The sequence below is a fragment of the Neoarius graeffei genome, chromosome 14 (assembly GCF_027579695.1).
Source record: "Neoarius graeffei isolate fNeoGra1 chromosome 14, fNeoGra1.pri, whole genome shotgun sequence".
NCBI classification, from domain to species: Eukaryota; Metazoa; Chordata; class Actinopteri; order Siluriformes; family Ariidae; genus Neoarius; species Neoarius graeffei.
In genome coordinates, this window is record NC_083582.1 from 2,389,474 (window position 1) to 2,404,783 (window position 15,310).

Genomic DNA, 15,310 nt, shown 5'->3' on the forward strand with positions numbered 1-15,310 from the left:
TGGAGCAAACTCCAGTCCATACACAGCTGGCCAGTGCTTTAGCCAAGACGCAGCAGGAAGCCAGGCATTGTCTTGTGGAAATTATGGAGTGTGTGAGGTATCTGGCTAGGCAGGGACTTGCAGTGAGAGGGCATGATTCAAATGAGGGTAATTTGTTCCACCTTCTGAAGTTAAAGGCAAAGGATGACCCAGTCCTAACTTCCTGGCTGACTCGCTGCCATGATTATGTAAGTCCGCAGTGCCAAAATGAATACTTGGCTTTGTTTGGCAACACAATTGTGAGAGGAATTGCCACAATGATTAGGTCCCTCCCTGTTGTCCAATTTTCCATCATTATGGATGGAACCCAGGACATCCAGGGCAAAGAGCAGGTCTCTATATGCCTGAGATATGTTGATAAAGACCTGGTGCCAGTGGAAGCATTTCTGGGCTTGTACACCAGCAACAACTGGTGAGCAGATGGCAAAACTAACTGTGGACGTGCTCCTCAGACTAAACCTGCCTATCTCAGGTTTGCGAGGACAGACGTATGATGGGGCAGCAAACATGGCAGGGCATTTTTCTGGGGCCCAGGCAGTGCTTAAAAAGGAGCAGCCCCTGGCATTGTATGTACACTGTGGTGCACATTGTGTCAACCTAATTACACAATGTGCATGCAATTCTTCACCGTTACTGCATGATGCGCTTCAGTGGGTCCATGAACTTGGAACACTGAGCAACCAATCCGGCAAATTTAAAGGCATACTGGCACAGCATACTGTACCAGAGGGGCCCACCAGGACAGTTAAACCACTCTGTCCCACAAGATGGACTGTCCGTGGGCAAGCTGTGCAGGCAATCCTCAATGAATATGAGGCTATCCTAAACAGTCTGGAGGAAATGGCCTCATTTGGTTCGGACACAGGCACTAGGGCAAATGGTCTATTGGAGCGATTCCAAAAGGGGAAGACCATTCTGGGCCTCTTTCTAGCCACAGAGGTGCTCGGAGAGCTTGAGTGTTTGAACAAATTCCTGCAGAATCGTTCCCAAACAATTGCCGGCATGCAGACTGCAGTTCTATATGTAAGCTCAACTATTCAGGAGAAAAGGACTGAGGAAAAGTTTGCAGAATTGTTTGAGAAGGCAGTGCAGATGGTGGATACTTTAGGGATTGAGGCTATTGAAATTCCTCACCAAAGAAAACCCCCTAGAAGATATACTAGTCAGGCTAGTCATCATCAGCCAAAGACAGCAGAGGAGTTCTACAGGATTGAGTTTTTCAAGGTCTTGGACTGTTTGGATATGCAGTTCAAAGACAGATTCAACCAACCTGATCTGGAGAAATTCAAACAGGTTGAGGATGTGCTCCTCACCGGTAGGCTTAATGACACTATTGGAGAGTATCCAGAGACTGACAGGGAGAGTCTGAGGATTCAGCTTCCCATGTTTCTCAACAAGCATGCATTGAAATCAAGTGGAGAAGCTGCAGATATCCTGAGAGGGATGCCCAGTGAAGTATGTGGCCTGTTTGATGAGGTGGAGAAACTTGTTAGGCTGTTGTTAGTTATCCCTGTGGCATCAGCAGAAGCTGAAAGAAGCTTCAGTGCTTTGAAAAGGCTAAAAACCTGGCTGAGGTCGACAATGACCCAGCAGCGCCTTAACAACGTCAGCGTATGCCATGTGCATCAAACAGCAGTTGACCTCATTGATTTGAAAGAAATTGGGCAGCAGTTTGTGTCTGCTAATGACAGATGGAGGCATGTGTTTGGTGAATTTAAATAACATTCCAGACATATTCATACCCCTGTAAAAATCTGCAGATTACACTGCATTTAGATGGGTGTAAAAGTTCGAAGCATTTATGTTTACATATTTAGTTTTGCCAGTTGATAAACACAGATGCACATAAGCATGCAACAAACACTGCAATAATACAGAGATTTTTATTTATTTATTTTTATATAGTGCAAGATATTATTTATTTGTTCTTTTCTGGATATTTTTCTCTTAAATGCACAATATCCCAATAATGTAGAGATTGCATCATTTACCTGAAGTGCAAGAAGTTATTTCTTTGTTCTTATCTGGATTTGTGTTTGCTGTATAATACAGAAGATCCCAATAATAGTTATTTATTTTGATCTTACCTGGGATGTTTTTCTCTTAACTGCATAAGAGGACAAAATGCAAAATGTATGCTGAATTTGGAAAAGGAATAAGTAAAGTGTTCTTGAGCTGTTCCGCTGAGTATGAGTGTGGTTGTGTACAGGCCAATTTATGCTGACAACCCAGTCCTCGCAGATAGCATCGCAGACAGTGTCTGCGTAGCCCCCCCACCTTTGCAGACGCTCTGCGTGCACCTCCCAAAAATTGTGACCACCGCAGACAGCGTCGCAGACAAGAGGGCTCTGATTGGTCCACTCTACATCCGCTGTACACGCACTTCCGCTTCCCTACTTTCCCGGTTTGGTTTGTTTTCACGACCGCCATTTTTAAAAACACGAGCGAAGATGGAGCAGCACGAAGAGCGGTTGATCGAGGAAGTGAGGAAGTACGTACATCTATACGACTCCAGTTCTAGTCATTATAAGTAACCGGAGGATAAACACTCCACTAACCACACCCACCAACTACTCCTAGCGACTTCGCGCCCCCTTGCGTTGTGCCGGTGAATAACATCACGCACGCCTATTACTCCCCACTCAACGATAAATTACAACTGTCTGCGAAAAGCTATCTGCAAAAGCCTTGTCGCAAGAGCATGCAGAGGCCTTAAGGCCAATTTATGCTGACAACCCAGTCCTCGCAGACGGTGTCGCAGATAGTGTCTGCGTAGCCCCCCCCACCTTTGCAGACGCTCTGCGCGCACCTCCCAAAAATTGTGACCACCGCAGAAGCCTCGCAGACAGCGTCACAGACAAGAGGGCTCTGATTGGTCCACTCTACATCCGCTGTACACACACTTCCGCTTCCCTACTTTCCCGGTTTGGTTTGTTTTCACGACTGGCATTTTTAAAAACACGAGCAAAGATGGAGCAGCACGAAGAGCGGTTGATCGAGGAAGTACGTATCTATACGACTCCAGTTCTAGTCATTATATAAAAAAAAAGTTCTAGTCATTATAAGTAACCGGAGGATAAACACTCCACTAACCACACCCACCAACTACTCCTAGCGACTTTGCACCCCCTTGCGTTGTGCCGGTGAATAACATCGCGCACGCCTATTATTCCCCGCTCAACAATAAATTACAACTGTCTGCGAAAAGCTATCTGCGAAAGCCTTGTCGCAAGAGCATGCAGAGGCCTTTACATGTGATGCATGATCAAGTTATGGGGGGGGGAGTGGGAGTAAGTTGTAATGTCCCTACCAAAGCTTAGACCAAACCTACACCCTTGCCAGGACTATTCAAACTTTTACCCCGTAAGCCGCACTTCCCATGTATTTTTTGGGAACTCCCATTCCCAAAATTTTGATTTTAATGTTGTAATATTGTCTCTATGTATTTAATGATTTTTTATAATGTATGTCTGTAACAGTTTTCAATGTTGCCTATCTTGGCCAGGTCTCCCTTGAAAAAGAGATTTTTTAATCTCAATGGGACTTCCTGGTTAAATAAAGGTTAAAGAAAGAAAATTCCCAGTTTTTGAGGGTGAACCACATTACTTTTAATTATTTTAACCTCTGCATGTTTTCACTCATAAAGCTTTCTATGCAATGAGCATAATTGTAATAGCTGCAGACTATAATGTAGCCACCTTTAGTGTATTATCAGATTTACAGCTCAGTGTTAATAAATACTGTAAAATGTTCTAATAATTTACTGGCAGATTTGTCAGTAGAGTTCTGCAAATTTACAGTAAATAATTGTAGTATCTGTACCTTTTAGTGTAATTGTTGTGGGGTTTTTTTGTTTTGTTTTTTGCCGAATACCACTGTATGTTTTGAGTAATATAGTGTAAATTTAAAATAAATAATAATACCCTACATTTGCTCATTTGGCTGACATTTTTAAGGTTAAGGATCCTGCTCCAGCATCCAAACAGAGCAATTTGGCAATACTGGTGTGGACGTGGGACCGCAATGTCCACGGCCAAAACAAAATTGGAGTAGAATCACAGTAGCGACTGCACCACCCTGAGAAAACCAGGGAATCTATTGATTTGATCCAATGGCAAATAGAACAAGAAGACAGAGTCGTCTATATCCCCGCTCTATACACCAAGTTTCAAGATATTATTTGTCACATTTTTCAAGTTGTGCTGCAGGAACCCAACCCGACCTCTTTACACTGACCTCAGCAGCCCATGGCATAAACCCACTGGGTCTTTGGTCCAGGGGAGCTAAAAATTAACATCTCTCACATTTCTTAGTATCAAAAGGCACAAATACATTACTGAATCAACACATTTACCAACTTTCAACACCAAACCACTCATAGCTTTCAAGTTCTGCTCCGGAAACAAAACCTGCCCCTAAGACTAACCTCAGAGACTAAGTCTGAAATTGTTTCCATGGAAACATTAAAAATTAAAATTTCTCAAATTTCTTAGTATGAAAAGTCACATCTACATCACCTTGTTAACATGTATACCAAGATTCAAATCCGTATCAGCAATAGTTTTGGATATATGCTCCAGAAACGAACATTGCTCTTAGAAACTAAGTCAAAATAAAATTTTTTATGTAAAAATTTGAAAAATACTTTTTTTCAAAAATCCAAAATGGCAAAAGGCACCAGTTCACATGTTGCTTGATATGTATACACATTTTCATGAAGATATCTTCAGTAGTTTTAAAGATATGGCCTGGAAATACAGATGGAACCCATTTCTATATCCCCCGCTCAACTTCATTTGGGCAGGGGATAACAAGTACGAGCTGTGTTGCTGCCCAATCACAAGCCTTTTAACTGAATGAAAGAAGACAAGCAGAGATGTGAATTCTCAAATATGTTCTTATTTATTGCAAGGAAAAAGAGTAAAAATAAATAAATAAATAAAATCCACTGCAAAAAAGAAATCGCATTAACAGTAATTAAAAACTCTCTACAGCTTTACTATGGTCGAACAATATTATCAGCTGCTCAGGTCTTTCCCAGCAGTACCCCAACCTACCTGTGGAGGGGTCCAACACCAACATGCTAGGAGCAATCCAGTAATTCACACCTACTCAATTTTATGACATACACACCAATTCTAAATTCCACTACATTGACCCACACAATACTGTAGCCCCAGGCACTGCATAAAGAAGCCCTCCATGTTGGCTCGGGCCCCGACTGGGTGATGCTCCTGGAACAACCAAACAACAATTACAAATTTGATCATTCCAGTTGGCAAGACAGTAGAAGAAAATGTTTGCCTTTGTCCTATTGAGAGAAGCCAAACATCCAGTCAACAGGAACATACTGAAATATAATAACTAAAAATATTTTTAAGGGAGGGTGGCGTCGTGGTTAGCGCTGTCGCCTCACAGCAAGAAGGTCTGGGTTCGAGCCCCGTGGCCGGCGAGGGCCTTTCTGTGTGGAGTTTGCATGTTCTTCCCATGTCTGCGTGGGTTTCCTCTGGGTGCTCCGGTTTCCCCCACAGTCCAAAGACATGCAGGTTAGGTTAACTGGTGACTCTAAATTGACCGTAGGTGTGAATGTGAGTGTGAATGGTTGTCTGTGTCTATGTGTCAGCCCTGTGATGACCTGGCGACTTGTCCAGGGTGAACCCCGCCTTTCGCCTGTAGTCAGCTGGGATAGGCTCCAGCTCGCCTGCGACCCTGTAGAACAGGATAAAGCAGCTACAGATAATGAGATGAGATGAGATGAGAAATATATATGAATTTTGTTTTCAGCAAATATCTTTATTCTGGTCACCATGCTGCAAGTGTGCTGTGAAAGTCAGAAGGCCTGTAGAACAATTTACTATACTTCAGGAGGCTCTCCTTCCATGCTAACTGGAATACTACCAATTTAGTTTGAGGCCATTTACGTTCTAATTTTTCAGTGGTTTGTCTTCAGGTGTAAGTGTGATCATTATACCAGGGTGCAAGTTGAAAAGTAAAATAAGTGAAAAATTTCCCCTCACACAAACTTCGTGTTGCATCCTGTGGGATCCCAGCCCTGATGATCAAGTCTGGTCTTATCTAGATCTCCTGTGAAGCTTTGGAAAGCTTCATTCAAAAAAAAGCCCACAACCTCTTTGTTTCTGCATTTGTATTTGTTTATAAAGCATCACCTGTTCAATCTGGATCAAGTATTCACACTGATTACATCCCAAACCTCAAACATTACCAGTGACTCTCTTCATTGGGATTGCAAGCTGAGAACTTGCTAGTAGTGAAAAATGTTTATTATTATTTATTATTGGTGGTGACAGACATTAATTAGTGCATTTCGTTGCTTTAGTACTTGTCACTTGTCAAATGACGATCAAGTTGAATCTGATCTGATCTAATCTAATCTGTTCTCAGCATCCAGGAAAGCAGTCTGTCCAACACGATAAGTTGAGACCGCAACATTCACTGGAAGAAAACAAAGAGCACCAGATGGTGAGCAACACCACAACACAGAAAGATGTCCATCCTCAGCTTGTCTACATGTCTAGCATGTGGAGAAAAAGGCATTTCGGTTATTTATTTTAAATGCTGGTGATATTTTGTGTGATTTTTTTTTCTCAGGAGAGAAAATCAAATGGAGTAGAAGACCTGTTGCTTCGACTTGGTCTGAAGAAGAAATATAAAGACAAACTTACCAGCACACACTTTCTTGAAATATCCAAATCCACTTTAGAGTACAAAGAGCCCAGTAAAGAGAACGAACTGGTTCATGTTTTCATGCAGCGGCTTTTGACAGGAGATTACAGAGCAAGACACATCTCTGTCAGAAACGAAACCAACGTACCTAAATCTCTGACAGGAGCTAAAGGAAGTGCTTTTGTTGCTCTTTGTAAAAAACAGGATGTAAAGACTGAAAGGAAACAGGCTGAGATTCACCCAATGGATGTTCAGATGGCAGTGTTCCTTTGTGCAGATCATTTTCTTCAACAAATCATGGTGACTAAACTGGCACAGTGTCAGTATGCAATCCCTCTGCTGGTACCCAATCTCTCTAGTGGGAAAATTGAATTTCCTTTCTGGACAATGCGGCAAATCAACAAGAGTTGGAAGTCGACTGATGCTTCAGGACAAATCATCAGCGAGACTCGACCTGTTTCCAAAGCAGAAACTCCAATGGTGGCATTCTTCAAGCTTGGGTCTGTTTCCTCATCCAAGTCTCAGCTGATTAACAACCTGATTAATGACAAGCACAACACATTTTTCCACAGACACTGTCCAGGCAGCAGCAGAAACCGTCTACTGATGGATGGAGTGGTGGAGATCGCTTGGTACTGTCCATCTGGGAAAAGCTCTGATCATTTCACTGAATGTGTTGCTTTCTATAATCTTCATGGTGATTCCAGCAGAGCTGTAACTCAGAGAGAGATACTTATGACCACGGCCTCTGTAAATGTTGTACTTTTGCCTAAGCTTGATGAGGATGATAATAATATGAGACTTGTAGAGGAGCTTTGCGAATCCCCAACACCTCTCATTGTTGTTCTTACTGATGAAGAGAATGATGATGAAGATGCTGAGTGTGAGATCGGTACAGGAAAATACAGAGTGGAACTAAAAAGTGGAAGTCAGTCTAATGCGTCTAATGTACTCAGAAATATTATCAGGAAATGTCTCTCACAAAAACACAGGACCTTCAATCTTGAGAAAATGACCAACAACTCAGAGGTCAGTGTGGATGAGCACAATGAGGCCTGTAAGAGAGGAAAGGAAGCTGCACAAAATATAATGGGTTTTCTCAAAAGAAAAGATCCACTGAGGGTAAAAGAGAAATATCTGCCCTGCCAGGGAAAACTGTGGCATGACTGGTGCCAAACGAGCAAAGACTTACGGCGACTTCAAAGTAACAACATAGAAAACGAGCTCAGCAACAAGAAAACTGAAATGAAGGATCTCAGAAGGGAACAACAGGAACATGGATTCAGTGACCTCATGAAGTTATTTGTCGATGGTTTGATCAGTGAGAAATTAAACCTGTCAGTCAGTGAGAGAGTGTATTTCCTCAGATGGACTGTAATTGGGCTGACTGAATTCACTTCAGAGAAACTCTCTACCATCCAACAAGAATATTACCAAAAATGGATAGATATGCATGACTTAAAAAAGCAAGACAAACCTGAAAAGCAAAAAACTGAAAGAAAAAATCTGGACAAACTGAAGACTGAAGAATCAAACTTAAAAAAAAAATCAAAAGAACTGAATGCTGCCAACTTTGGCTTGGAGCACATGCTGAGAGAGATGGGCCAGATTTATGAAGCCTCAGTCTCTGAAGAAAAAAGCATGAGAGGGAACCGGGTTGGAAACGTGAATAAACTGCCTGAACTTGCTGCTAAGCTCATGATATCTGGGCACCCGATGGAGCTGATGGACGGTGATGCAGCTTATGTTCCTCTAACCTGGGTTTCAGCTGTTTTAGATGAAGTCATCAGGATACTGGGAGACCAGAGAGTTTTTGTGTTGTCGGTTTTGGGAATTCAGAGCTCTGGGAAATCCACCATGCTGAACGCCATGTTTGGGCTCCAGTTTGCAGTCAGTGCAGGCAGATGCACCAGAGGAGCCTTTATGCAGCTGGTTAGAGTTTCTGAGGACATGAAGGAAGAGTGGAAGATTGACTACATTTTGGTTGTTGATACTGAAGGTCTCAGAGCTCCAGAACTGGCTGGAAGCAACACCATCCATCATGACAATCAACTTTCCACATTTGTGGTAGGATTAGGAAACATGACTTTGATTAACATCTTTGGAGAGAACCCAACTGAGATGCAGGAAATACTTCAGATTGTTGTTCATGCATTCCTGAGGATGAAGAAGGTCAGGCTAAACCCCAGCTGCATGTTTGTGCATCAGAATGTTTCTGATATTACAGCTAGAGAGAAAATCCTGGATGGAAGGAGAAATTTGCAGGAAACGCTGGATAAAATGACTAAATTAGCAGCTAAAGATGAAGACGACTGTGCAGAAAATTTCACTGATGTCATTGCATTTGATGTAGAGCATGATGTGAAATATTTTTCACAGCTCTGGGAGGGTTCTCCACCCATGGCACCACCAAACCCATGCTACAGCGAGAACATCCAGGAACTAAAGAGAGATATTCTTTCTCATGCAAAAACTACAGATGGCCTGAAATTATCACAGTTTCAAAAGCGTGTGAAAGATCTGTGGAATGCTTTACTGGACGAAAATTTTGTTTTCTGTTTTAAAAATGCACAAGAGATCTCAGTGTACAGGAGACTGGAGCAGAAGTATGGGAACTGGACCTGGAGTCTGAGGCGTGAAATGATGACTGTAGAAAACAAAATGCTGAACAGAGTAGCCAGTGGAAACATAGAAACAGTCCAGAGGAAAGTTCTGGAAGAAGAAATGGCAGGAACACTAAAGGATGTCCAAAATGCATTTAAACAATATTTTGAAGAAGACAATGAAAAGGAAACACTGATTCAGTGGCAATGCAGATTTGAGACCCAAATCCAGAACCTCCATGATGATCTAATAGAGGAAGCAAAGAGGAAAGTGGATGATAGCATTAAGCAGGGAAGCATGAGACAAAACCTTGATCAGCAACGTGTGAAATATGAGAAGACACTCTTTGAAAAGAGCAAAGAGCTTGCTTCAAGACTTAAAAGACAGACTAACTGTAAAACGGACACAAGTAAGGAGTTTGATTCCATGTGGGAACAATGGGTCTCTGAAATAACTAAACAAGCTCCAAAAATCAAAGATGTTAACATCTCAAACGAGATAATGGAAGTTCTGGGAGAGGTCTACAAACATGACTTGGTTTCAAATCGAAAGCGTTCTTCAGAGTATAGAGGAATTGGACGTGTCCGTGATTACAGCAGCTATATCCCAACTTACAAGAGCATGTTCAAATGGATTATGGATAAATTTTTGTGGAGAAATCCTCTTACACCAGAGAACTTAAACCAATCAATACGTGAGCTCATTAATCAGGTCACTGAAGAAACCAAAAAACAGGTGGAGTCATTTCCGTTCTCAACACAGGGATACAATTCACATTATATTCAACGCATTGCACATGACGTCAAAACCCAGGTGCAGGAATTTGAAACACGATTCAAGAAAGATCAAAAGTTATCTGACGATGTCTCTGTCTTTAACCAAGATTTCTATGTTGATCTCTCACTTTATGTGTGTGAACAGTCAGCACAAAGCATCTCAGAGCTTCACAGGAAATTCAGAGAAGTAAATGATCCACTTAATTATTTTAAAAAGAAAAGGGATGAGTATTTTAACATCTTTCAGAAATACTATGAGGGAGCAACATTAGCAGCGATACTTGAAGACCGGGTTTGCAGTAAACTGAAAGAAGCGATTCTTCAGAGTGTCTACAACAAGATCGCTCTATTTGTGTCTGGACAGATGAGAGAGAAACCACCATTTAATGGGAACAGAGCTGATCTGGAAAAACACATTCTCAAGTCTTTAGCAGAGCAGAAGGGAGATAAGGATGTGAGGTTTAAAAACTACTTAACGTACATGTACCGTCCTAAAGTCCACTTTGAGGAGTTCATCAAGGCCAGGGTTAAAGAGTTCATGGCAGCTGAAAACCCAAAAGCAGTTTCTGTAATTGAAGAGTGCATTGATCAGAAACAGACCAGCATCATCACTGCTGCAAAAAAGACGACAGATGATGTCAAACGTGCCAAAGGTGATGCAAATCAGTGGCTGGATGTTTTTACTAAGAGCCTTGCAGATGAGTTAGGAGATACGAAAGTTCAGTTGTGTGATGAAGAGTGTAAGAATAGCATTGACTTCGATGTTCTTGTGGAAGCCATAAGGAAGGAACTCCCAGCTGTTGTTGAAGAGTTAAAGAAACGTCTCAGTAAGATGTCAGACTTTTCCATGGAGAAGTTCAGAGAAAGACCTGATGAGATTCTAATCAAACATTTCTGTGGGTGCTGCTGGAAACAGTGTCCTTTCTGTGGAGCCGTCTGTACCCACAGCCAAGAAGGTCATCCTGGAGATCACAATGCTGATTATCATCGCTCGTCTGCAGTGAGAGGAATCAGTTATAGGGGCACAACAGAATTCGCCATAGAGTTTTGCACAACAGATGTAGCAAGTGGCTGCTCCTTTTACCCATCCAGTGAACCTGAGACTCCTGTTCCTTATAAAGATTACAGGAAAGCAGGTGGGGTGTTTGCTGAATGGGGAATCTCCCCTGATTTTTCCACGTTAGCTTACTGGAAATGGTTTGTTTGTGAATTTCAGGAAAATCTTGAAAAACACCATAACAAACAGTTTTGTGGTGACGGGGAGATTCCTGCTGAGTGGAAAGAGTTTACCCTGTCAGATGCTGTTAAAAGTTTAAGAATACATTAATACATTTTAATGAAATGGCACTTTTCTCTGCTTTCTGACACAAAAAACATCTGGATCTGATTGAAGAGAGTCCAGCTTACCTGAATGAGAAGACTTCATCCACATCCCACAATACCCAACAACACATTCAGCTTCATGACCAGATTCTAGTGATGTGTACGAGTATCACAGTGGCTGATAATTCATTTCACGAGACATTACTCATTTAACAGGACGACAGTTTTCAGCATTCTTTGCATGTGTTTTATTTTGGATTAATCTATTAATATATGAGTGATTAATTTACTCTAGATAGGAAACTGAGGTTTATTGATTTGTCAAAGATTCTCATAATTATTTTTAATGTAAAGTGGATATAAAAATCTACACGAACTTGTGATTAAAAAAATAATTAAAATCAAAAATTGAGAATGAAATTTCCAACCTTTTACATTTATATAGAAACCAACAAAAATGCAACCAGTTTATTCTTTTTCCCCCTAAAACATTTTTTGTTTTTCACTTGTTGGTGGTTACTATATCACATTTAAAGGTGGAAAAAAATCAGACATAATTTTTTTGTTTTATTTATTTTTTTAATTTAAAAACCCTGTGATTTTAACAGGGGTGTGTAAACTTTTTATATCCACTGTAACTGTATTGTGAAGAGGCTTTTTGGGTTCCAATAATTACATATTTTGAAATTATAGAATGTTTATCAGATATATTCTCTAATCTTTTAACTAATAACACAAACTGATTCCTCTGCTTATAAATCTGTCTTCAAAACTTTACCTGCAGTTTCACTGTTTGTCCAGTAGATGGAGCAGAGAAAGTTATTCTCCATGGCAGGACAGGAAATAGTCCGGGAGCCATGGGGTCGGACCCGGAATTTTTGGTTAAAGTTTTTTTTTTTGCTTTATCTTATAGATTTGAGGTAGCTCTTCAAGATTTAAGAGGGTGCCCGGTGATATCCCTTGGGCAATTTAATATATTAACCCTTTAATGCCCTATATGCCCAAATAATGGAAGAAAATACAAAAAAATAATATCAGTGTAAATACTGATATTAAATGCACCAAGTTGGCTGTATCTGATAGGTATTCACATTTTTCTCTATATTTGTCATTCAAATACATCAAATGTGGATTAATTAACCCTTTCATAACTTTTCCAAATTAGCGATTTTTATACAAGTATTACATAAACTCTACAGTTAATACAAAATAATGATCAATATCTATGTAAGAACTATACAGCATGCAAAAGAATTATATACAGCATGCACACACACACACTAATGACCAATAACTATGTAAAAGAACTATATACAGCATGCATACACTCACACCAATGATCCACTATGTAAACGAACTATATACAGCATGCATACACTCACACCAGTGATCCACTATGTAAAAGAACTACAGCATGCAATAGAACTATATACAGCATGCATACACTCACACCAGTGATCCACTATGTAAAAGAACTACTGTATATACAGCATGAAATAGAAATATATACAGCATGCATATACATTCACACCAGTGATCCACTCTGTAAAAGAACTATATACAGCATGCAGTAGAACTATATACAGCATGCATATACACTCACACCAGTGATCCACTATGTAAAACTACAGTATGCAATATATCAAGCATGCAAAATGGCATATACAGCATGCGCACACACACACACAAGAATAGCAAAAGATACTGATTTTCAATTAACCAAATTGGCTGTACAGTATTCACGCTTTACTGTCATTCAAATTAGTCAAACGTGTAATTGACCCTTTCATAAATTTGCAAAATTAACAATTTTGATACAAGAACTACAGTACATAAAGCATGTACGTGCATGCATGCATGCACACGCACACACATACACACGCACACACACTAATGAGCAATAATTATGTAAAATAATTACATACAGTATGCAAACACACACACAAAACACAAAAACTATTTAAGGAAAGAACTAAGAGTTCAGATGAAAAAAAAACCCTCTAAACCCTTTTTCTGAAATTCTGTGGTGCTAAATCTCTACTCTGGAGCATCCTACTTGAAAGCAAGCACAAAAAATTGTGCAAGACACACTATTGACAGAACAACTGCATTTAGAGTTGCAGGGATTTTTACTCTTGCAGCTACATCTGATCATCTTCAAAATGTAATCCGGTGCCAGTTTGATATTTCCAGGTACACTTGTTGGGATCAGTGCTTTGTTCTGTGTGTCTTTAGTCCATCCAAATTCCTCAGGATTTAGTTCAAGTGGACAATTATCCAGAGTTCTCCATAATATTGCTTGAAAATGTGCTCTTTTCACATTTTCAAGAAATGCCTCTGTTGTTGGTGGAAGAGCAGCCAGGTTTGGTGAGGATAAATAACCTTTTCCATTCTTTTTCCCCCATACCACCAACCTTGTGTGTGACATGCTGTTATGTTAACAAACACAAAAATAAGTATGATATATAGACTTTGGTGAACATAAAGTGAAGAATGTCAAAATGTCAGAATTTAGGCTATGACTGCAGCACATCCAACAATAAAGGGCCAGTATCCGGAATTGCCCAAGGGATATCACCGGGCACCCTCTCTTATCTTAATGAGTAGACCTTGGACAACAACAAACAGCAAAAAAAAAAAACTTTAACCGACGAAGCCAGGTTCAGCCAAATTTGGGCCTTTGGCTCCCGGACTAAAAGGGTTAAAATCACTGACCAACTTTCTAACTTGCTCTGTGAAATATATCTTTCTGCATTTGTGTTTTTTTCATATAATATTTTCCTTCTCATGTATCTGTAAGTTTAGTGATCATTAGTGTTAATTAGCCTTTTGATTGTTTTGGAGAATCTGAACCTTGTGAGAAATAAAATCTGGAATACTTTACATTGGACGTTTAATCCTTTTAATCATGTTGTTATCATTCACAATGTCATTCTCTGTGTAATGCAGTCAGATTAATACAGTGGTGGTTTGTCTATAAGGGCAGGTTGTGCAGAGCCCCGCCCTTTATATCATCCATTTAACCAGGGCACAGATAGGATTTTTGAACTGGGGGGGACTGAGCTGTCAGCAAATGATTCCATTTTGTGTATATATATATATATATATATATATATATATATATATATATATATATATATACACACATACGTATATACACACTACCGTTCAAAAGTTTTGGGTCACTTTGAAATGTCCTTATTTTTGAAAAAAAAGCACTGTTCTTTTCAATGAAGATCACTTTAAACTAATCAGAAATCCACTCTATACATTGCTAATGTGGTAAATGACTATTCTAGCTGCAAATGTCTGGTTTTTGGTGCAATATCTCCATAGGTGTATAGAGGCCCATTTCCAGCAACTCTCACTCCAGTGTTCTAATGGTACAATGTGTTTGCTCATTGCCTCAGAAGGCTAATGGATGATTAGAAAACCCTTGTACAATCATGTTAGCACAGCTGAAAACAGTTGAGCTCTTTAGAGAAGCTATAAAACTGACCTTCCTTTGAGCAGATCGAGTTTCTGGAGCATCACATTTGTGGGGTCGATTAAATGCTCAAAATGGCCAGAAAAATGTCTTGACTATATTTTCTATTCATTTTACAACTTATGGTGGTAAATAAAAGTGACTTTTCATGGAAAACACAAAATTGTCTGGGTGACCCCAAACTTTTGAACGGTAGTGTGTATATATGTTATTTCACCTCCCTCACTGCCATCACCAGGAACTACCTGCAGGCCAGGACAATGATAACATTTTAACATAGCCTATGGAAATCCAAAGTTTACACATTATCATCACGCACAGAAATTGCAAAACTGCAAAACTAGTTTTAAAACTGCTAAGTTCCAACTGTTAACCATAGCGAGAGGCTGGGCTACGT

At 40.1% G+C, this 15,310-nt stretch overlaps 1 protein-coding gene across 1 annotated transcript in view; it reads left to right on the forward strand.

Annotated features, from left to right (window-relative positions):
• LOC132898648 (interferon-induced very large GTPase 1-like) overlaps window positions 1-11,430 on the forward strand; it is a 33,696-nt gene extending 22,266 nt beyond the window's left edge. The window contains exons 10-12 of the mRNA XM_060940367.1: window positions 691-1,650; window positions 6,649-8,150; window positions 8,247-11,430. Coding sequence (XP_060796350.1) covers window positions 691-1,650; window positions 6,649-8,150; window positions 8,247-11,430 — 5,646 coding nt within the window. The remainder of the gene's footprint in view (window positions 1-690; window positions 1,651-6,648; window positions 8,151-8,246) is intronic.
• The last annotated feature ends 3,880 nt before the right edge of the window (window positions 11,431-15,310 follow it).